Here is a 23,610-nt window from a genome sequence, read left to right as displayed (position 1 = left end):
AAGTGTTAGATGTTTTCCACAGGCCATTAAATGAAAGAGAGGTCAAACGTGAAAAAATGTTTTGAACAAATCATAGCATGTCTCATTACTTTTTCTCTTTTTACTCAGTTATTTCTTAAAGATTTACATAAGAAATAAGATTTTACTTCTTTACCATTTCTGATAGCTTATGAAGTGAGGGTGCTATTCCATCTTCTCTAATGTAACTGATTGCCAAGTGAAGAACTGTGCTATCACATACCTCATTTTATGACTTTGTTGCATGAAAAAATGGGATGTCTGTACAAGTTGAGTGCGAGAAGGTTTTAAACGGAAAGTTTTTGCTAGCACTTACAGAAGACAGTCACAAGTGCTTAGGAGAAATATTAGCAACTAGATGTCCGTCACTTAAAAATATAAAAATTGCTACAGCTTTCTCTTTTTCTTCTAATTAAATTTTTCAGCCTTACACTTAAAACCAACCGTTTCTAGAACTTTTATGTCCTACATGTTCCTGTAATAGGATTTCAGTGAGGTATCAAAAACCACACACACACATACACACACAGAGTCTTGGTTCACCCAGGGAACCAAGGGAATTTATTTTCCTATTACCTCTTGGAAACAAGGTGTGAATTGTGACCAATTCAGTTAGATGGCAATGCGTTCCGGAACATCTCTGTGTTGTCTTAAGGGGCTGCAGGAGGTCCAAAACAGTAGGGGAAAAACTACTTGCTAAATTAGGCCAAAATATTTCACCCAACTCAAATATTTCCAGTTTATAATGTTTTGGAATAAGGGAATAGTTCTATCTATCTTCAACAATGTGATTCATTGCCAAGAAAGGATAACTGCCTGTATGAGTACCATGCTCTTGCTTGAGCAGCCAAGCTTGTGGGTATAACAGACAGGATTAAATGGAGAGAATTGCCTAGGTATAACATGCAAAGTGGTAAAACGGATTTTCTTTTTACTTGAGTCAGATAAAATTTACAAATTTAATGTGATGTGATTAACATGAATTTAGGGAAGTGTCTAAACCTTGTAAATGTGCCATATTTACCCCTACCAGAGATGCAAGAAATCACTGCACTCCTTACAGTAAGAAATCACTATCAAGTCTAAAATATATTACCTTAATCACAAAACCATGGAAGAGCAGTTGGAATCCTTGTCCCAGTTTCTGATCAGTTTCTCTTTTTTTCCCCTGCTGCCACCTACCTGTATGAAATAAATCCCCCTGTCGTGGTTTTAGGCTGATCCAGCAACTAAAACTCACACAGTCTCTCCTTCTCCAGTAAAGCAGAGAGGAGAGAAAAAAAACCCAAAGGGACTGAGGGTTGAGACAAGAACAGAGGGAGCACCCACCAACCATGGTCCTGGGCAAAACAGACAGGGCTTTTCTCAAAGCAAAACAGTTTATTAATGATTACTTAGAAGGACAAAGGGAAACAAAAAACCGATTACTCGAGAGGACAGAAAGAAACAAAACCAGATCTTAAAACCGACACCTTCCCCCCCCCTTTCCTTTTCCTCCCGGCTCTACCTCCTCCCCCCAGCAGCACAGGGGGCAGGGACTGGGGGGTGCAGGTCAGTTCATTCCGTGCTGTTACTGCTGCTTCTTTCTTAAAGGAGAAGGAGTCCTTACACCCTTTTCCCCTGCTCCAATGGATCCCCTACCCACGAGGAAAAATCCACAAACTTCTCCAGCATGAGTCCAGCCCACTGGAAACAATCCTTCCCCACAGATTGCTCCGGTGTGGGCTTTACCACAGTCTCGGGTACTTAGGGAGCTGTAGCCACTTGCTCCGGCGTGGGTCGTCACGCAGACTCCAGATGCCTCTCTGCCTTGCCGTGCACCCCAACACGACCATCCTCAGGCTCAGGCATCTTCTCCCCACGGGCTGCGAGTGGGTCTCTGCTCCACCGAGGCCGTCCTGGTTGCAGGGGGGCCGCCTGCTATCTCACCATCAGCCGCAGGGGAAACGGCTCCGGCACACCTCCTCCCGCTCCATCCTCACTGACCTGGTGTCGATGCGGCTGTTTCTCTCAGATCTCAGTCCTCTCCAGGTGAACTCAGCCCAGTGGGCACCCCGGGAGTGGGGTGCCCCCGAGTTCCCCAGCTGGCTCCGCCACCACCACCCTCCGTGGGCGGCGCCGGCCCGACGCAGGCAGCTGCCCGGCCGGGAGCCAGGGAGCGGGGGCAGTGCCCTCCTCCCTTCTCTGCTCGATCCTGGGCAAAGCACCTTTTCCGGTTCCTTTGTCCTGACTTAAATAGGGCAATTCGCAGAGGTGCCCTATTGGCTCAACCCCGAGGGGGATGGCAGTCTGATCTGGTGGCCAGAACTAAGCCTAACCCGGTTCCAAAACCGGGGAGGTCGTAGGGAGCAAAACCCCTCTCCTGCCACCAGAACCACCCCCCCCTCCACATCAAACCATGACACCCCCCGAGAGCCTTTTTACTTTAAGTAACACTGCTTCTAGAGATGGTATCTCATTTATATATTTTTATTACTTTGTCCATTATCGGTTTTCCTTTATGTTGGGAAGAAAAAAAATCAAAAGTTTCTTTTAGTCTAATTGAGGCCTGGCCTCCTCGTTATCCGCATCCGTAACCAGCTTGCATAATCACCGGCCCTCTTTGTATTTTAGATGTGCAGTGTGCTTAAATTAGGTATTTCCGCTTGTATTTAATCTCTGAAAATAGTGTCAAAACCTGCTTTGCCTAGAGCCTGTGGTGGAACTCCAGTCCTGTTATGTTTAACTCCCACCTTTTTGGTCACAAAGAATTCAGTTCCATAAGTAACGATAATTAGTAAGTTTGTACCGAAGTTGCACAGGTGAATTTTCTGGCAGACTAAAGTTCATGTGTAGGGAGAGTAACTTTTGTGTTGTTGCAGTAAGTTGTTGTCTGCTGGTTAGGTGGCTTTGTTATCAAGACTCAAGAATATCCCATAGCCTTTTCTAAATCATGTTTTGTTTTTTTTGTCGTGTTTTTTCCTTTTGAGATGCTTAGAAATTCTTATGTTAAGCTTTTTGATAGTTTTGTATTATACTTTCAGAATTTTTGTTGTTGTTGTAGTCCAGAGATAGGGGAAAAAAGATCATAGAGTCTGACACACATATATCCAGCCGTATGATTTCTTTGATGTCTTATGGCCAAAAAAATGATTGTCCAGCATCTTGTTTTTTTAAAGTGAGGTTATAGAATCATAGAATAGTTTGGGTTGGAAGGGACCTCAAAGATCATCTAGTTACAACACCCCTGCCATGGGCAGGGACACCCTCCACTACACCAGGTTGCCCAAAGCCTCATCCAACCTGGCCTTGAACACTTCCAGGGATGGGGCATCTACAACTTCTCTGGGCAACCTGTTCCAGTGCCTCACCACCCTCTAAGTGAAAAATTTCTTCCTTATATCTAATCTAAATCTCCCCTCTTTCAGTTAAAGCCATTGCCCCTTGTCCTATCACTACACGCACTTGTAAAAAGTCCCTCTCCAGCTTTCCTGTAGGCCCCCTTTAGATACTGGAAAGCTGCAATAAGATCACCCAGGACCCTTCTCTTCTCCAGTCTGAACAGCCCCAACTCTCTCAGCCTGTCGTCATAGCGGAGGTGCTCCAGCCCTCGGATCATCTTTGTGGCCTCCTCTGGACTCGTTCCAGTAGCTCCATGTCCTCCTTGTGTTGGGGACTCCAGAGCTGAGCACAGTATTCCAGGTGGGATCTCACAAGAGCAGAGTAGAGGGGCAGAATCACTTCCCTCGACCTGCTGGCCACGCTTCTTTTGATCCAGCCCAGGATACGATTTGCTTTCTGGGCTGCCAGCGCACATTGCCGGCTCATGTTGAGCTTCTCATCCACCAGCACTCCCAAGTCCTTTTCCTCAGGGCTGCTCTCCATCCATTCTCCACCCAGCCTGTACTTGTGCTTGGGATTGCCTCGACCCGCCTGCAGGACCTTGCACTTGGCCTTGTTGAACTTCATGAGGTTCTCACAGGCCACCTTTTCAGCCTGTCCAGGTCCCTCTGGATGGCAGGTTGTGGACCACTCTGCTGGCTTCAGGGTCATAGAGAGGCAGGAGAGACTCATCTGCCTTTTCAGAAGTAGTTCTTTGGACATAGCTGGCAACCCTAGGCAATGATGATTTGTTTGACAATGTGGGACACGTTACGAGGGCACGTATAATCTCAGTCTTCTGCATTATCAAATTTGAAGGGATCACTTATTGTATATTACTGAATCCGAGCCAGCAGTCTGCTTAATATATTCTTACCCAGTAATTACAATAACAGTAACGAAAAGTAGGAACATAATTTTTTTCAAATAAAAGATAAACACGCTTTGTTTTCTCCTTTGTAAATAAAGCCATGGCAGGAGGTCCCACTTGAATCTTCCTGTTACTACAGAGAATTCCAGCAAGCCACTCTTTTAGTACGCTTCTGAGTTTTATGTTGATAGTAGAACTTTTTTGGGGCTGAAAAACTCTTTTCTACTGAGCCCAAGCTCAAGCTATGTAAAACTCTCCATGTGTGTTGTCATATTCATCTCAGCATATCTCGGGTTGGTTTGTCACGTACAAGCTCTGCTAAATTTCATTTAGTCTTTTTTTCTTTTTTTCCCCTGTTTTTTGAAATGGCTCTTTATGTAAATAGTTTAGATGATCATGTACTTCTGCTGGTACTTTCATTTTTAGTTTCTTTCAGTTTTCAAAGGCTGCATAAAAATAAACAGAACTTGAACAAGAAGTTGCAAATAAAGAGGGGAAGGTCCCACAGCCAACATCCGTTCTGTCTTGGTGTTTTGCTTCTGTTTTCTCCTTTTCACCACTCTCTTTCTGAGATGGTGAAGGTGGTTCTGGGAAAAAGTAGTAAGTTAAGGCAGGCTAGAATAGTGCACAAGGGGGTTTGAATAGATCTGGCAGATAATCCTGTGTTACACCTGGTATCTTGTGTTTCAGCCTAGAATTCTATATCCTATATTAGCAACACACAGGATACTACTTTTACTCATATTTTTGAGGTTATCCACAAAAGGTAGAGTGAGCCGACCCAACCACCACTGTTGTTCTTTCTGATCCTCTTTTTTTCCCTTTCCCCCCCCCCAGAGGAAGAAGGGAGGCTCAAGGACCGGGGCTCTGTAGGGTGAAAAAAAGACTGTGCTTGAGGCAGCATTGCTGTGCAAAGAAGGCAGGAAGGAAAAGTGCTTTTTCCTTCTTTTTTTGAACAGAAGATTAAAGAGCAGAGGAAACGTCGGAGAAAATCTTGGTCAGGTCCTATTGCCTCTGGTTTTACTGTCAGGAAGCTTGAGAGAAAATGGATAAAGCTGCAATCTGAGCTCAGCCTTTTGTCACCCATAAGGTATGGTCTTATCTCATCAGCGAGGTCGGCTGTCCCGGTGGGGAGCCGCTGTTCCAGCTGATCGCTGCCACCAGAACAGCACACACTGAAATGTTGTCTGTGTAGGGTGTTAGCAAACACGGGAGATAATTTAGGAAAAGGAAGGAAGAGAAAAATTGTCAATAGCTTGGCTTTACAGTTTAAAACATGAAATACCCACTTGGGTGCTGGCTCATAAACATCATAGATCGTATGTCAAGGAGGTGGGTTTTTTTTTGTTGTTTCCAACTGGAAAATGCTTTTATATACTATGTCAGTAAACTACAGCAAAGGTGAAGCATCACTTCTAGGGAGAAAGAGTTATTTACTAGAAGTAGAAAGTGATAAAGCCAGGACTGCTGGATTTTATTTGGTTTTACTGCTGTGTTGCTGTGTGGCATCAGGCAGTTCACGCTTCAGTTTCTTAAGAAAATCTTACTTCCCATTTTTGTGACTTCTTTAACTGGAGACACTCTATGAGTATAATACTATTAGTATTATGCATAGGATCTAAAAGATGTCGTTTACTGTACAAAAATAATTTTTTTTTTTCTGAAGTGAGAGAAAATCAAGGCTTATTTCTGTTATAAACGAGTAAATGTTTTTCTTTGAGCTATTCATTCAATGTGAATAGTGTCCACGTTCCGTTTGGAAGTAGCTTCATGCTTTAAGAACACAATATAGATATCCTCTTCACCTTTTTAGAGCGTGGGGCTTGCCGTTGTGTCTCACGTAACTCTGGTTTACGTTGCCAGCTCTTCAGTGTGTGTTGCCTTGTGTGTGCGTGAGCTTTAGTTAATGGAAGGTTTGTGACAGATACCTACTCCCTCAAGAGCTTCTCAGTAGCTAAATGTCAGTATTTTGGAAACATTCTCTTCTAAAGGGGAAAAACTTGCTGTGTTTGACTGCTATAAAGGCTCTTTGGTTGGCATTTTACCAATTATCTGAGTTTTGATCTTTGTTCCATAAGGGCTTAAGGAACAGGAGCTTCTCTGGAAATAACTGGCCTTTGCAAACAGTGTTAGATAAGCATGATTAAGCACCAATGGTAGTAAAAATATTGCAAGAAGTCCTATAAATCAAATTTGGAGCTGGATGGAGGACAAAACATTACTTCAGAACATCTTTTGAGCAAATCTACTTTGCTTCTTTTCTAATCTGAATGAAAACAATCTTTGAACAGTTCCACAGAAATTAATTCTGGCGTTGTCTGTTGTTGGTCAGAAATGAAAAATTTGAAACATTGTAAAACAGAATTAGCCAAAGAGCCTGAAGCTGTTGAAATCCTCTTAATAAAAATGCATCCAAACTAGTATACTCCTAATAAAATATTTCAGCCTCAGAGCAATTTTTCCTTTACAGATATTCCAGTTGGCTGTAGTTTGATTGCTTGGCTTTGGACTTTATTGTTGATCTTACTATTACGATATCTTTTGGTATCACTCAGTGCACCCACTCTCTGGACAAAATTTTAACGTGAAGGGAGAACAACTTCTTGTGTTAGTTCTGGTTTTCTGTTTATTTATACTGTAGATGATGGAGCAAAGGGAGGGATTGCTTGGTTGTTTTTTTTTTCCTGCCTTGAACAAACAAAGCATCATAACCTTGCCCTCTTAAGATAAGGTGCTCTTTATTAAGTGATTCACTTATCAGCTGATCAGATTTTACTATGTATAAAAAACAACAACAACAACAAAAAGGTCCTCTATCTGTAACAACAGAAATGTATTTCTCATAAGGAGAAAAAAAAATACTTCTCCAAATGTGCAAGATAGACTTTTCCTAAATAATTAGGGGCAAGAAATTCCAAAAGGCATCAAAACCTCAGGCTTTCCATTATGTTTCAATCTGTGAAACAAAACCTTGCCATGCAAATTCGTGGTGTGTGCATATATACACATAAAGACAGAGCAAAAGATCATAAATATTCATACGCACACTTCCTTCCTGTGGAACCATACTTGAAACAGGGAGTGCTAAAGCTTCCAACAAAAATAGGAGAGGGGTTGTACTTTAAGTGACTTTTCAATTTCTTTTGGAGAGGAAAACTATCTGTTTTCGTAATTTTTCCCTCACTGATAGGAAAGTCTCCTTTTTAGAACCAAAAATCCCATACTGTTTTTTATGTTGCATGCTTTTCCAAAATCCTAAATGTATGCAATTTTTACTGTAATAACCAAATTGTCTGGTTTTGACATTTGCACACATATCAATAAATACTAATCACTATAGAAAACGACCAGTTCCGAACTGGTTTCACACGCGTTTATGGGGGTAGATAAATACAATAAGCAAAGATTCCTAAGTATAAAAAGTTCCTAAGTATAAAAAGTATAAAAATCAAAGCAGTCTGTGAAGGCATTTTGTGACACATGAACATAAGTCTAAACCTTCAGTATTCAGAGGCTGTGAATGCTTATATCTTTTTAATGTCCGTTGAGTTATTAAATCTATAATTTAAAAGGTTTTCTGGTAAAGGTTGCAGTGTTCCTGTTGCATAATCCAATAATATTTTTCATTTCAATATGGTGCAAAGCTGGCCTTATTTTAAGCATTTTTATTTTTAAAAAGGGAAAGTGTTGGTGAATAAATATTACAGTGGTTTTGAGAATTTATGTGGTTTTGATACATTTGTTTGATATTATTAAACTTTTCAGATGTTGATATTACTGAGTAATGGAATATATAAAAAGCATGGGGTAAAATGTAATCTACTGCGTTATTAGAAAAAATTAAAGTAGAGGCTATATTTTACAGTGTCGTCTTTCAAATCTAGCCATGCTGTAAACTGATGTTTGCTGTATGCTCCTCCTGATTTGAAATAGATGAAAGAGAATGAACCTTTAATCACCATGGTTCACACTATGATTGAGAACTCGGCGCTAAGACCGCAACTGTACCAGCAAGTAAGGTCTTGGATAGTGAATGAAATTGCTTTATCATCTGCGAAAATTTTCCTTAGTGACAGTTTTGGTTGTTCCTCAGATTTATTCATAACATCGGTGTTTCTCTTCTTTGCTTTGGAAAACCACAAGTCATCCATGCTTTATAAAATGCTGCAATATCGTTAGCATGGCTTCTGCTGCGTTTTTGTTGTTCAGTATTAAATGTACACTCTTGAATAACTTTTTCTGTCTAGATGATTTAATTAGTTGCTGGTTTATGCAGGTGTCTAGTAAATTCATAAAACTTCCAATAAGCTTCCAACATTTGTCTTAGCATGATTCTCCGCAATTAGTGTCCAAAGGTGCTTCTTTCTTTTGACCACTACAAAAGCATGTGAGTGGTGTCTACCTGGTCATTTCTGGCAATTTTGTTTCGTTCTAGGAAGTGGATTTACAAGTTTTTGTTTGCACCTACCGAGCCTTTAGCCACTGACGAAAGGAAGGATCAAAATCACTTTGATCTGGGGACTGTAAATCCAAAAGGCAGTATCCGTTCATAAAGTCACAGCAGACTTAACCATGCACACTTGCAGAGTATTTAGTGACGTTTGTAAATGGAAAGATGGAAGAAGAATCAGAAATGTGAATGGAAATATTGTCTGTGAGTTAAGACCTGCATGAACTTATGAGCATGGCCAATACACAACTGTTGGCACTGCCGTGTCTTCGGGATACCAAGGCTTAACTGAATAGCTCATATCACATAAGGAACATTTAAGAAGTTTCTAGCCTCATCTGCAATAAAGATGATGTTCTTGCTTAAATGACTATGATATTTTTCAGCAAATGAGGTTTGTAATTCTGGCTGCCAGTCGCAAGGGAGTACCTGACCAGTTCCCTTATGCTTGCACTTATGCCCTTGTGAGCCAAAGTGATAAATAAAGGTTACATAGTTTGGAGAAAAGAAGGTGTTCTGCCAGGTGAAACAGTCAATTATTAGTCATTAATGCCATGTTTCTAAAAGTTAAATTTAAGCTGCAGCTTAATTTCACATTTCATTTTTTGGAAGTCAACTCTACATTGTAGATAAGTTTGTGATCCAGAAAAGTTGCAAGAAAAATGTCAGCTTTCCGAAGGAAGTTGGGTTGTGAGTGACTTGTGATTTCGGGATCATCCAATTTGTGCTTCTGTGTGCAAAATGGGAGCTTTAACATGGAACCTGAGGAAACTACTTGAGAAAGGAATGGGAGAAATAAGGTGCCCTCAAGCCCTAAATGAAATTGATTTCTGTTGAGTTTTTTTTAAGAAGCTTAGCTGTTATGACTTTATTTAAAGCAAATCAATTTTCTGTAATAGCCTATGTAAGACAAATAAGTCAACTACATATCATGAACAGAGGTGCTTTGGGTGTGTCAGGGTGAACCAGCTCAGCTTCTAATATTAATATAGACACATTTGAGGTGTAGCTGTGCCTGGGCTAGTCAGCCCCCTTATTTAGGAATACCAGGAAATTTGAGAGTGCTATCTGGATGAAGCTGTGCTGACAGCTAAGTTATCGCTACACAGCACTGTCCTCACCTCGTAGACATACCTGCTGCTTCATATTTGACACTGAATAAGCACCTTTTTTGACATTCTTGTCAAAGAAACAGTGAATCTAACCTGTCGTGAAGACTGAAGAACCTTTTGTCACTAGAGATGTGGTCTCTTCGGGTCAGAGTGTTTGCGACATCTTGGCAGGCTTGTGCAGAAGAACCCGAGCGTTGCATAAACTGGAGAATAGCAAGACCTTCTGCTTTCATGGATGAAGTGTCCCTTAAGAAATACTACATTAACTGTCTTCCAGGAAAGCATAAAAATACACTCAAAAGTTTACTGCCTAAGTAGTCTTCTAAACTTCTGTAATGCAAAACTAACCTGTTTAAAATTCTGTCAACTTATTTACAGTTTAAACAACATAGAATTTTTTATTCAAATGAAATAAATTGGTTTTACCAGTTATCTTTCCCACTACAGTTTCAAAGAAGTGTAGACAATTGGGAGAAGCCTCTGTGTAAGCAACTGAAACCTCTTGTGTTGTCACCATGACAAACTAGTTTCTGACGACCGTAACCATTCCTGCGGGTAGAGAAAAAGATCTTTCTTTGCTTCAGTTTATTCAGTTCAGCTTTATGACTGAACTCATTTACAGTTAAGCAAAGAAAAGCAAGAAAAGCTTGTATTTAATTAAAAATAAGGTGTCTTGCTTCCTATTTGTTCGTAATGATTAACAGTTCTTCAGTAAAATACCTAAAATGCATCTGTTCCAAATGTGTTACATGTCTTATATAAGACATTTTTGTTTGTGATTTGTTACATCTTCACAGTAATTTTATTCACTTTGACTTCCATCAGTCTGTTCTAGAGACTGGACTGTAAAGTTGTAAGAAGAAGCCAGGGCAATGATTCCATATGTACAGACAAGAAAAACAGAGGCTTTTTATAGCCTGGGCCCATTTCTGCCTTGCGTTTTTTTATTTCTTCTTAATACTAGGTGAGGAGTGTTAATCTTGTTTTCTAAAGCAGTATATACTTATTTTAAAAAGTAGAATTATCCTCAGTTCCTCTAAAGTGTGTGAGTTCCCTAAAGGGAGAAAACCTAATATCTGAGTGCAACAAGCTAACATCCAGGGCTTTCCTTGGATAATTGTTCTTAACACATTAAAAACGTGTTAAAATAGTCCTTGATTTTTTTGCTCCTGTAAGGAAAGGGAGATCCGTTTATGACATAAATTCATTATTATTACTATTACTATTACTATTAGTAGTAGTAGTATAGCTGCATACATTTAAACTGTTATGCATGTTAGATTTTGAGATTTGTTGGTAGAAGTATTATGAACACACAAGGTGATTGTATTTGACCTAAAAATCTTGTATTTCCAATTCGTCTTTGAAATGTTACCTGTCACATTATGCAAAACTAGAGGAGAATCTTGCTTACTGTGGGGTAAATGCCCATTTACCCTGCTTCCTGATAGTAAGAAGCACTTTAAAAAAAGAAAAATAAGACAAAAAAAATAAAAAAAAGCCTCTTGGAAGTGTGACTTTAACCTTGTGCTCTCCACAAAATGTCCTAGACAGTCCTGGCTTAATTTCCTAAGTGCAGTACTCTTGCAGAGATGCTTAGTGTGCTCTCAGGGTGTGAAATTTCCTGCCAGTTGGCAGAATCTGAAAATAGCTTATAAGGTAATGAAATAGTACTGTCACGTAAATGTTCTTAATATTGACGCTTAAATAGGTTTAACCCCTCATTTCTTGAGAGAGATTTGCCTGATCTGCGTTTCTTTGGGAAGAAATTTCCCTCTAAGGACATCTTACACTGTGTCCGTCGCAGTGGATTTATCCACTTCTGTGATGCATCTGGTACTGGCGTTTGATGGCGATGGTACAGTGGGACTGTGCAGGACTGTGCACCCAGTTACTCAGGGTGCTGCTCCTTAACGTTTGGGAGCTGGGCAGTGCTCAGAGGAATGGACTTTTTTGGGTTTGAGTAGACGAATGTCGAGGAGAAGCGTGGAAGTCAGCAGCAAGTCCTGTCCGTGGTTCAGTAGGTGGCACTCTTTCTCTGAAATTACCACCCTGGTAAAGTATGTGTAGGAACGATTTGGTGAGAGAGGCGGTTGTTGGACGTGACATAAAATACGTTGGGATGATCGTTGGAGCACTTATAATGCGTTTTCCAGGGTTATGAGGTTAACGTTGCTTGTCCCATGTAATTGCATTTTGTCTCCTGCAATTCCTCTCATAATTCCGGTACGATGTGATGGCATTCTGCACGTTTTGCCTTAAGCTGATTTATAGATGTGCTGTAGAATGAGAAGCTGCTGTTTTGTCAGAGATGGATTAAGCATTTCATACTATTTTTGGAGTTTTTGCATTAAGTCCAGGTAAAATGTTGCACTAGAAATGTTGAAATGAAGTGGCTCTCAAGCAGTGCCTCTTGTAGGCAACTAATGCCACTGACAAAAGCAAGAAGTTGGCAGCAATTTTAAAAGTATGACAGGATTTTAGTAAGAAGAATTAGCACGTGTATAGTATTCTTTGAAAATATGTTTTCATTTTCTGACTACTTAAAACACATTTCTTCTAGGAGGTAGGCAGGAATAAGGATGCTGAATTGGCAAGCTATTTAAGCTTAGCTATAATTCAAATGCCAAAAAAAAAGTCTCTCTTTTTTAAAAACTAAAAAAGGTGTAAAAATATTGACTTGAAAAAAGAACATTATATTTTTCCAGATAAGCTATATAAAATGCTGAGCAGTGTCTTGGGAAGATGTATTTCTCTAATAAGGGATAATCTTTCTTTCGTAAGATCTTTCTGTTGTGAAATATAACTAGGTTTTCTCTGTAAATTAAAGACATTTGGCCATGTTTATGAGTTTTTTTAAATATTTCCATTCCTCATTTTTCTCTCATTGTGATAAAATCAACAGTTAAAAACCACAACTCTACAAAAGTAGGAGTTTAAATAGATATCTTAATTTTTGTGACATTCATGAGGTGCAAAAGTGCTGTGGCTTTTTTCATATTCCAACACCCATTTTCATAAAAAGTCCATTTCAAAGAAAGTTACTGTGTGGTTTTAATACACTATACATACTTTTAAATTGTCACCAGGTGCATTTGCATGAGGTATGTGGACATAATGTCTTGAAATGAAACACTTAAGTGTGTTGAAGATTTATTGTGTGTTCGGAATGCTTGTCTGATTAACTCTTCCCTAGTCCTTTTATTTATAAGTGTCCTTTAACATGGACTTGTGTTTTTATAGTCTTTCTTGCACTATTAAGTCACCTAATTATGACAGATACATGAAAGGAAAGCATCTATGTTGGGACCCAATGCTCATGTGTTTTTAATTAAATGGAATACGAAGGTTGATAGTGCTATGCCAGTACTTGCTGTATAGGGCAGTAAGTAGTTACTGTATGTGACAGTGCATTCTAAAATGGGAAACTACCTTTTTTCCCGTAAAATATTCTCAAATCTTTTTCCTGGTCAGTTTAGAGACTGCAAGAGGTAAGAACTTAATGTGAGGATCTGTGTGAAAATAGTCTGAGGATACCTTACACGCTGACTGGTGTGAGGAGACAAGTTTCCCTAGGTCTGAAAGAAAAATAGAAGGGTTTCCATTCATGGCATTTCTGGTAATACTCTGTTGGAGGGGAGGGAGTCCATATCGAAAAAGCAGGCAGAAAGGTATTTGGCAGCACTCACTGGGCATGTGCCTGTAGTGAGAAATTCAACGCATATTTTATATACTTAGGTCATTCTGTTCTGATTTCAGATTCGCGTCAGAACATCGTCCTTGTGAATACACTTTGCCTTAGCGGGCCTAGACTGCTCAATTCCAAGTAGAACAAGTCCCTGTATTTAGAATGCACATAAGAAAACATACATACTGATGTATAACTGTGTCGAGGTGTACTCTGGCAGTTTCATCTTCCTCCATAATCCATGTTTGATTGAGTTAGTTGCACATCTTTAAAAATCCGGTTTGCGTTGGAAGCGTAGCCTGTTAAGTTAATGCACCTTTCTACTGACAAGTCTGCTTGACATTCCATTTACTTATCTTCATTAATATTTATTGTCTAAACAAATGTTGTTCAATATCGTATGTTTGACTTCCAAGCAAATGCTGATTTCTGTAGTAAAACTCTTAAGCTGAACAGTAGTTTCATTTTCATAGTCCAATTAAGTTGTTTTATGGCAATATTGTTCTTCCTTATAGTTAACACAAGAAGAATGTAGGGGTACACTATACAAATATAGAACTGAAGAGCTGGATATTGATGTAAGTCATTTGTATCTCTTCTTCCTTGGAAATGTTGGTATTTGTCTCTTTATTTTGATAATAATTTCCCCCTTGACTTTTGGGTTTGAAATACACTTCATACAGGTGATTACTAACAGAAATTGCTTTGTGAAACTGAGGGGCATAAGACTCTTTTTGGAATAAGCTTCTAACTTGCAGGAACTATTACATTTTAAGCTGAAATGTCAAGTATTATATCTGTTCAAAGGTGAATTACTTCTAGAAAGAAATTAATTAGTTTAGAAGGGAAAAACCTCTAGTTGTAGTTCAGTTATAAGTATGAGATGTAATTTTTCAGAAAACATGACCAATACTCCAAAACCGAAATTTGGCATGGGCAGTTACTGTTCAAAGTATTGGGTTGCTAGTTGGTAAAGAAAAGGGCCTTGGTGTTTAAAGTCAGTTTTAAAATTGGTGGTGAAAAATACACACATATAGTCATACTGTGTACATGTGCATATGCACATCTAGTCATTCTTGCACAATGTAACTCAGAGTAGACGTACTGATTTAAGGGATGTTATTTTAAGAGTGAAAAAGCAGGATTCCAGTGTTATCTTAGAGTTAAAAAGTCAGAGCAGCACAAACTGACCCAAAAAGGTTGTTCAAATGGAAAAGTAAGCTGTTTCAAATTGGTTGGAGTGCGCTGAACAGCTCAAACCAGAGCTGGAGTGGAACAGTTTCAGTCACAGCCGAGCCTTGAGCAGAGCTAAAACAGAGCAGATTATGGATTGTATTAGTAACTATTAAAAACTGCCGCCTGAAAAAAGACGTGGGAAAGACTGTGAATGTGTGCAATATTCTTTATAATAATGAGGGATATGTAAATTAAAATGGTATTTAATACCTATTATTAAGTTGTAAAGATTTAGCTGTAGAATTACAAATTATGTTTTGAGCTATGCTATTTCAAGTTATAATAACACTTATTTCGTAGAATCTTAAGAGGGTTTCTTAAGGTTAATTTGAAAATGCAAGACCGATGCCTTCATAATATTAGAATTCATACTTTGTGATACTAACATTTTATATAGATTCGTGTCATGATTTGATCAAGTTCTCTTTTGATGACCGAAGATGTTAAAAATGAAATCCTAATTGAAATAATTTTCTGTTATATACTAGGCTAAGCTCAGCCGTTTATGTGAACAAGATAAAGTTGTACAGGCACTGGAGGAGAAGCTTCAGCAGCTACACAAGGAGAAAGTAGGACAATCGTATTTATTACCTAAAGTGGATGTTATTTTACATGCTTATTATCGGAGCATTGATAACTGGAATAAAATGAAAATCAGCCCAATGATGCGGAACATTAAAAATAATTCTTTTTATTACAACAGTACACGCTTGAGCAAGCTTTGCTGTCAGCGAGTCAGGAGATAGAAATGAACGCAGCTGATCCCGCAGCCATACAGAGCGTGGTCCTGCAGAGAGATGACTTGCAGAACGGGCTGCTCAGCACTTGCCGAGAAGTGTCGCGAGCCACGGCAGTAAGTAGCACGTTCTTGCCACCAGAAACTCAATCAGGTGTTAAACCATTATCTCCATGTTCTTAACTGGCTTGTCTTGGATTATTTTTCATTATATTCCAGCAAACCTCAGTTGTCTTTTCCTTGCTTGTGTTTTTGTCAAAGACAGCTGGAAAGTGATCTTTTCACTATACTCATCAAGTAGTCTCTCTTGAGTGTTATTTTTTTTTTTTGGCCAGGAACGAGTGCATGCTGACTTTAATTGGAGTGGTAATTTTCATCCTTGTAAGATGAAAAATCGATTCCAGAAGAATAATGCAAATAACTTATTTTATGTGATGTAAAAATAGTAGCAAGCACAAACTTTATCAGATGTTTGATCAGATAGGTGACTGACTTTAAGCGAAAGCAGCTGCAAGATGAGAAGAAAGGATTTTACTGTCATGGTCTTTCTTAACAGTGGGCCATTATATTTAAAAGATCTTTCAAGTTACACGCTTTCAAAAACTTAAGAAAAAAAAAAGGGAAAGGAAGGGTTTTGCTGTTTACTGTCCTTTTCCACCACATGATGGTTTCTACACTGAAATGACAAGGCAAAGAATCATTTTTGCCTACTGACATATGTCTCCAAAAGGTATTTCAGTGTCAAATTCCAGTGGTTTGCTATGGTGAAATTGATACGAAGTAGATCTGGGGTTTAGTCTCAACATTAGACTGTGTTGTAAAAGGAGTTGGTTGGACAAGGAAAAGGAAATCCGGGGAAAGGAAATCCTCAAGATATGCTTTCCCTCATTAACTTCTTGATTTTGCTAAATTGAGTACATATCTTGATGTAGGTTTAAAAAGTGAGATGGTAGAGCTGTCCTCAAAGATTTTCTTTTTGCCCCTTCTTCCTTCCGATGTTTGTGGTTTCACCCGTGTGACATAACGGTGTGTTCGCACGCCCCGGGACAGCGTGGTGACCCTACAGGCAGGGCTGGATGACTTAGTTTGTCTTGTGTGACACATCGTGTGTGCACACATGCTGTGCACTCGCACACATGTGTTCTAGGTGACAAAAGAGACAAATTTGCACTCGGTTTCGTGGGTTTTCTGCCTCGGTGGAAGGACAGCTTAAAATCCACATGCCTGCTGATTATAAAGACATATTCTGAAGATTCAGCCCATGCCTATCTTTTTTGTATGCGCACAGGCAAAATGCTGTGTTTGAATTCCATTCAGTATCATTAGAAAATCAAAGCACTGTATAAACATTGTATTCTCTAAAATACATATTTATTTACTGCTGATATCTATTTATGCATTACTTCCTGAAGATTCATGCCACTGAATAAAGAAAAATAAATATCCTTTTTTTTTTTCAGTTGAACGTGCACCTGTAATTCTTTACTTTTGTTATATACTTAGGAACTGGAAAGAGCTTGGAGAGAATATGATAAATTGGAATATGATGTAACTGTAACAAGGAACCATATGCAGGAGCAGCTCGATCGGCTTGGAGAAATTCAGGTGAGGAATAAGTCTTCAAGTACACCTAAGTCACTTTCATTTTCCATGATTTTGTTTAAAAACTACACAATGAAAACAAGGGGGACATGTGGTGCATTAACTTAAAAGGTATAAAAAGAAATTAAAAGTCTGTAAGTTCTGAGAAAGTCTGCAGCTTTTTTTTTTTTTCCCCTGAAGCTCCAGCACTGGTTTTCCTGTGTCTCGAAGTCTCCTCTTTCTGTTCCAGAAATGGTGGCCAAAACGGGGCGGTTTTTGCAGACCTTAATTGCTGTGACAGTTATAGTAAACCTTCACTGAATCCTTCTGTTTAAATCATTTCTGCTTTAAGATGTAATGAAATCATTCTATCAAAACAAATTATAATTAAAAATATTCTAAGCATCACTTCAGGTCTAACACGTGAAGAGTTCCGACGTGCATCGTGTTAGCTCGCTGTGCTGTGCTGTGGAGGACTGGACAGTTGGAATTAAGCTCAGAATTTCTAAGGAGAGCTTCCTGCCAGCTGCACACACACACAGGGATGTGCACACATGGATTGTGTGGAGTAGGCGGATGGGTGTGGTCCATGCTGGGCGGCGTGAAAGGCTGTTTGCTCCAGGGATTGATTTTCTATGCAGCGATGGAAGGGAGATCACAAGGAAGCCCAAGAGCTGAGAAATGCGTGTTACGCAGTCCCAAGCATGCATGGGCACGAATGCAAATAGGCCCACGGTTTCTATGCAAGTATGCAAACACCGTGTTCCTCTCCACCTTTTTAGGGCTGGAGCTGATGGCTCCTTTTCTTTCACTGTGTGGAGGTCTCCTGTGCAGAGTTGCTTGGATTTTCTTTGGAGACAATAGATACAATTCTGTCCTTAAGCGGAGTTTGAACTCACAAATTAACTGACATATTATGAAACTACTTAAACTTTTTGTTTCTGACAATATTTGAATGTTGCATTTTTATGGGAGAGCATCTGTCATTGCTGCATTTTATTTTCCTTCATTAGGGAAGGATATGCAGTGTAGCCTAAGGAAAGAAAAAGGTTTTCTGGTTTTTTTTTCCACTTGTATTCTAATTTATCACCTATATATGCTGTTTGTTCACTGGCAGACTGAGTCAGCAGGGATACAGCGTGCTCAGATTCAGAAGGAACTGTGGAGAATTCAAGATGTCATGGAGGGCTTAAGTAAACATAAACAGCAGAGAAGCTCTTCAGAGGCAGGTAAACTGGTTGGTTTTATTTCACAGGAAGTGAGATTGGATCGTACGCATTTTGAAAGGATAAGCTCCATAGTTGCTCTTCTATGTTTTAAAAAAATGGTACGATTGCTGAGAAAAGAAGAAAGCAATCATCTGTTTTAAGTTGGTGCTTTGTGTATTTGTTTGATAGCAACAGGTTAGAGTTCGTATTTTAAAAGCTATTTATTGAAAACAATTTTTCTCTTTCTTTCTCTGCCTTTCCGCCTCCTCTGAAACAGGCATCATGGGATCGAGGACATTTTCAGCTATTAAATATAAAAATGAGGTATGGTTTTAATATATTTACTATTTTAGCATCACTGAATTTCCAATATACCTATGACAAAAATCAGCATTATTGTAATTGTTTTAAGGATGTCCATAGTATGTATTCAGTATGTTTCTGTGAAACTATTGCAATATGATTTAGTTTTAAAGACTGATATCTCCACTAATAATTTTAACACTTTCATTCATTCTGTGTCTTTATATTCTCACGGATATGTTTCTCTTTTCCATTTCTCACCTTTTCCTCTGCCTAGGCTCTTACCCTAGAAATATAAACCCTGATTTATGGCTTTGTTTTCTACCCACCACACTTTTCATGGGAAGAAGTACATTGCTTTATATGTCTATTCACATATTGAGCCTGGTTCTCAGATGGCCGGAGCACCCACAAGAACTGTGGGAGCTTCCAAATGTTCAATTCCTCTGAAAATCTGGCTAGAAGTTACAGTTTTAAAGGGACATTGTCATGGTTGTCTAAAGTTTATGCAACATACATCTGGCTTACAGAACTTTCTAAAAGTTTAATTTATATACAAATCCTTTTTAAAGATATTGAATTTAATTTTTAAAAGGATGATTCAGAGAGCTCGTACCTGGTGTCCAATAAAAAGTGCAGGTGTTAGAATTGAAAATTTTGATAAGATGAATAATGAAACTATTGAAGTGTCTCAGTCTAGGTGGTAGTAATAAAATAAAAAGCAAACAAAAGAAAAAAAAAACAAATTAAAAAAGATAGAGCTGTCTTGGCCTTTTTTTTTCTTTTTTTAGTGTGACATTGTCCCTTTAATTCCAATATCTATAGCTGGTGTAGCTATGGTAATATATTTTTCTTTTTAAGTTATAAATAATTGTAACAGGTGCGCACATCTAAATAAGGTGACTGTTCTACAATCTTTAGGAAGAGGAAGTAGTCCCACCTCGTCCTCCACTCCCTCGGTCCTATGACTTTACAGAGCATCCTCCCATAATCCCCCCTCTGCCCAGTGATAGCAGCTCCTTGCTCTGTTATAGCAGGGGCCCAGTACACCTGCCAGAAGAAAAGAAGATTCATCAAGTTCAAGGATATCAGAGAAATGGATCTTACTGTGTAAGTGGCTGTAACTGCCACATTGTTCTTGAAGCATCCTCCTTCCTTTGCACAGTCACAATTTTTATTTTGTCATCTGGCTACTTTTATGTTATGTTTTTACTTTTGGCTACTTAGATTTATTTAGAGCTCCATTGTTTGCTCTTCACATTATCCTGTCATATGTTCTGTGCATATATGAAATGTCTTAAGACTTAAATGCCTGTTATCTGAGTGAATATCAGAAAACTAAATTCTTATGCTCCCAAGTTCTCAAAAAACTCTAGCCTCAGAATCAGTTTTCACTGAAGCCTTGTAAAAATTTGTTTCCTAAAGATGCTTTAAAAAAAAAAAAAAAACAATCAAGGCAATTTTTTTCTCGAAGTCTGCAAACTGTTATTCAAATTAACTACAAAGAAATACTACTGCAGTAGCACTTGAACTATGAAACACTGTCTCAAAGTGAGAGCAGAGTCATCACAAAATTAACTGTTTTGAGTCTTAAGACGTAAATGCTTGTACAAAATGCCTGTTTATTTACCTCATACCTTGTCATTCCTCAGGGTCCTGATTATAGGCTCTATAAGAGCGAACCGGAGTTAACTACAGTAGCAGAAGTGGATGAGTCTAATGGCGAAGAAAAAACAGAACAAATTTCAGAATCAGAATCTGCAGCTAAAGGTTTGTCTCCAGGCATGGTGTTTACAACCTTCTGCCTTTTTCACAGGGAGTACAAAGCTTTAACTATGTTTTAGAAGCTATATCATCCTTCATATTTTTGTATCCTGTCCATTTCTTAATCTGATAAAACAACTTCTACGATAAAATAATGATTTAATTATATGCCGAGAAAGATTTCAGTCAATTACACCGCAGAAAAATCAAACATTACACTCACCAACAACCCTGAAATCCTTATTGACACCATGTCTAATCACATCACTCACATTCCCCACACACCATTCCCTTGAACAATTACCCATTTTATGTTCTTGCCCTTGAACAATTACTCAGTTTTTGAATCAAGCTCCCAATGTTATGTCACTGGAACGTCCAAAAAGGCAGCACCACAGAACTTTCAAGCTCTCATAAGGCAGGGAAACAATGTCTTTTTCTTTTTTTTTAATCTTGTAATTGTTGAATTGCCTTCTGTCCTCTGATATAATAGGAATAATGATCATGACCTTGGAGTGTACAGACAATAAAGGTCTTTGCAATTGCTAAATGCTTTAGATTCTTCTCTTCATCTAGCTTCCATAAAAGCTACTAATTGCTTGGTAGAGTCTTTTACCAGGGAGTGCTTCTCAATTCTGTTTGTTAAAACACACAGAATAGTTTGTTAAAGGTGACTTGAGGAAAAGCAGGTTAAGCACCTCCCAAAAATCATATTAAGAGCTTTTCGAAAAAGTAACTAAATTTATCCTTTTTTTTTTTACCGTAACAGTTGATGATTCCAGTGCCAGCAAGATTACTGCCTTCTGTTAGGGTAGTTTGACTAAGCATGTACATAGCAGGCTGGTGCAGCAGTACCAGAATTTGACCAAGACTATAATCGTGTAAGGATATTATTTTCATCGGAACAGGAACAGAGATTTTTAAAACTCAGGTTAGCGTACAATTTGGGTGTAAGCAATGTGAATAGCCCTGTGATATGTGATATAATTAAGCTTGCACTTCCCAGACAATTAGTCCATTCAGATTCACTATGGTATTTGCTGAGGTGTAATGTTCACTTCAGATAGATACTAAATCTCAAAATTTTAACTTAGTGGTGAAAAGTGCAAGGTTTAGCCTAAGACTTGCTAATCCTCAGCCACCTAAATTGAGGAAGTCGCCTTTCTGACAACATACCTAGGTTTTATTGATCTGTGGGGTTCCAGATTGTTTATAGTAATTTATTACAAGAGGGAAAGTAATTGTCAAGACAATATAAGAAAGCCTGTGCTGATTATATAGAGTAAACTAATACTTTTTGATTTCTGTAAAGGCAGAAGTAATTTTACTATGTTCATCTGTAGAAAAACAGCCCTCAGTAAGGGAAAGCAATAATACAAATTCTTCTAATATAAATAATATTTGGGGTTGAGGGAGAGAATAGCTGCAGTCATAATAAGCAGCAAGAGGCTTTTTATCTTCTTAAACAACAGTGTGAAGTGGGTTTATCATAGCTATGCTTCATCATCTGGTCCACGTTTTTGAGCATGTGAATTTTCTAATGGATCTTTTTTGTTCTATGTATTCAGTTACAATAACAGTCCCCATGCAGTAGGAAAAATTTAACTGTTCCTGTTTTTTGTTTTTTATAGTGTATATGCCAGTACAACTATATGCTGCTTCAACAAACATTTTTATGCCATTCTGTTAACAGTTTATAAGCTGAAAAGGAAATACAGGCAGCTTATCTCTGCAATTTTTCCTTGCTGTTTTAAGAAGTCATACTTAAATGATGTTGTTTCCTATGGAGAGTTTGTCTAAATATTAGCAAATTTCAGAGGAAATTTAAAAAAAAAATGTTTTTCTAGTTCATTGTGCACATTACTGTACACTTCTCAGGTTGCTTCTGTCAGCCATTTCCCTCTGTTTTCAAATCTAAACAGTCAAAGAGAAGCATTAGTGGGACTGTGTAAAGTAACTCTTCCAGCTGCCTGCAAGCAGAGGAGTCTCTATGACCTGAGTGGTACATAAAGGTGGCTCAAAAGGAAAATGCATTTCTGCTGTGTTTTATCCTTTTTACATCTAAAGGGGACTCAAACTGTTGCTTTATAGTGGTTGTTTTAAATGATGGACTTGGCATTCAAATACTTGCAGACTGTTTTGCCAGCCTGTCAAACAATTTGAGGAAAGAGTTGAGCCTTCACTGAGTCAGTATATCCTCTGAAATCTGTGCAACTTCAGGAAAAACAAGGAGAAATAATTTAGCTATCAAAGAAGGCATTATATCTATTTTTAAGCAAAATCAGTGAGGAAACAATATTTTTAATAGTTTGTTTTCCTGCATGTATCAAGAAGCAAAAAATGAAGCACGTATTTTTTAATTATATCTGTCTGTTTTGGTAAGTTTTAACTTACTTCAGTTTTCTACCAGCTTAAGTACATTTTGGCAGGGCTTTTCTAAATAGAAAAACTAGTGGTGGATATTGTTCTGAGGGGCTGACTGTAGTGGATACCTGGACCAGCCAGACAGAGCCTGGCTGCTGTGGTTCCTTGTCCCTAAGGACAGCGAGCTGCCGTGCTGAGGCCATGGTCCCACCGTGCACGAGCACAGCCACAGCCACCCACAACAGATAACGAAACACGTTTGAGAGCAGTGCTGTGACAGGCAGCTCACTGTCATGGGTCAGGCCGATCCGGCAACTAAAGCCCACGCAGCTCTCCCACTCCAGTAAAATGGAGAGGAGAAAAATGTAATAAAAGAGCTGAGGGTCGAGACAGGAACAGAGGAGCACCCACCAACCACGGTCCCGGGCAAAAGAGGCTGTTTTCTTAAAGCAAAACAGTTTATTAACAGCTACCTACAAAGAGAAAAGCACACAAAAACGGTTACTTGAGAGGATAACAAGAAAACAAGGCCAGGTCTTAAAAACAACACCACTCCCCGCCCTTTGCCTTTTCTTCCCGGCTCTACCTCCCCCCAGCGGCGCAGGGGGGCAGGGAATTGGGGAGTGCAGGTCAGTTCATCCATGTTGTTACTGCCGCTTCTCTTAAAGGAGAAGGAGTCCTTACACCATTGTCCCTTGCTCCAGTGGATCCCCTACTCACGAGGAAAACGTGAGTCCTACCCACAGGATGCAATCCTTACCCCATCGGATTGCCCCAAGTGCGGGCTTTACCACAGTCTCGGACTTTTAAGGAGTTGTTGCCACTCACTCTGGCGTGAGTCATCATATCGACCTTAAATGCATCTTCATACAGACTTCAAATGCGTAAATGTGCCTCCCATGCGGACTTTGAATGCGTA

At 38.9% G+C, this 23,610-nt stretch overlaps 1 protein-coding gene across 1 annotated transcript in view; it reads left to right on the top strand.

Moving 5' to 3' along the window:
* PLEKHA5 (pleckstrin homology domain containing A5) overlaps positions 1-23,610 on the top strand; it is a 183,152-nt gene that overhangs the window by 146,875 nt on the left and 12,667 nt on the right. Inside the window, exons 15-23 of the mRNA XM_086610591.1 lie at positions 8,183-8,263; positions 14,015-14,077; positions 15,224-15,304; positions 15,439-15,588; positions 16,975-17,076; positions 18,170-18,281; positions 18,538-18,584; positions 19,485-19,673; positions 20,216-20,333. Of these exons, the coding sequence (XP_086466717.1) occupies positions 8,183-8,263; positions 14,015-14,077; positions 15,224-15,304; positions 15,439-15,588; positions 16,975-17,076; positions 18,170-18,281; positions 18,538-18,584; positions 19,485-19,673; positions 20,216-20,333 (943 nt within the window). The remainder of the gene's footprint in view (positions 1-8,182; positions 8,264-14,014; positions 14,078-15,223; positions 15,305-15,438; positions 15,589-16,974; positions 17,077-18,169; positions 18,282-18,537; positions 18,585-19,484; positions 19,674-20,215; positions 20,334-23,610) is intronic.

This window comes from Tauraco erythrolophus, chromosome 4 (genome assembly GCF_009769465.1).
Source record: "Tauraco erythrolophus isolate bTauEry1 chromosome 4, bTauEry1.pri, whole genome shotgun sequence".
Taxonomy (NCBI): Eukaryota; Metazoa; Chordata; class Aves; order Musophagiformes; family Musophagidae; genus Tauraco; species Tauraco erythrolophus.
Note: the sequence above shows the minus strand (reverse complement) of the source record. Positions and strands in the feature narration are given on the sequence as shown.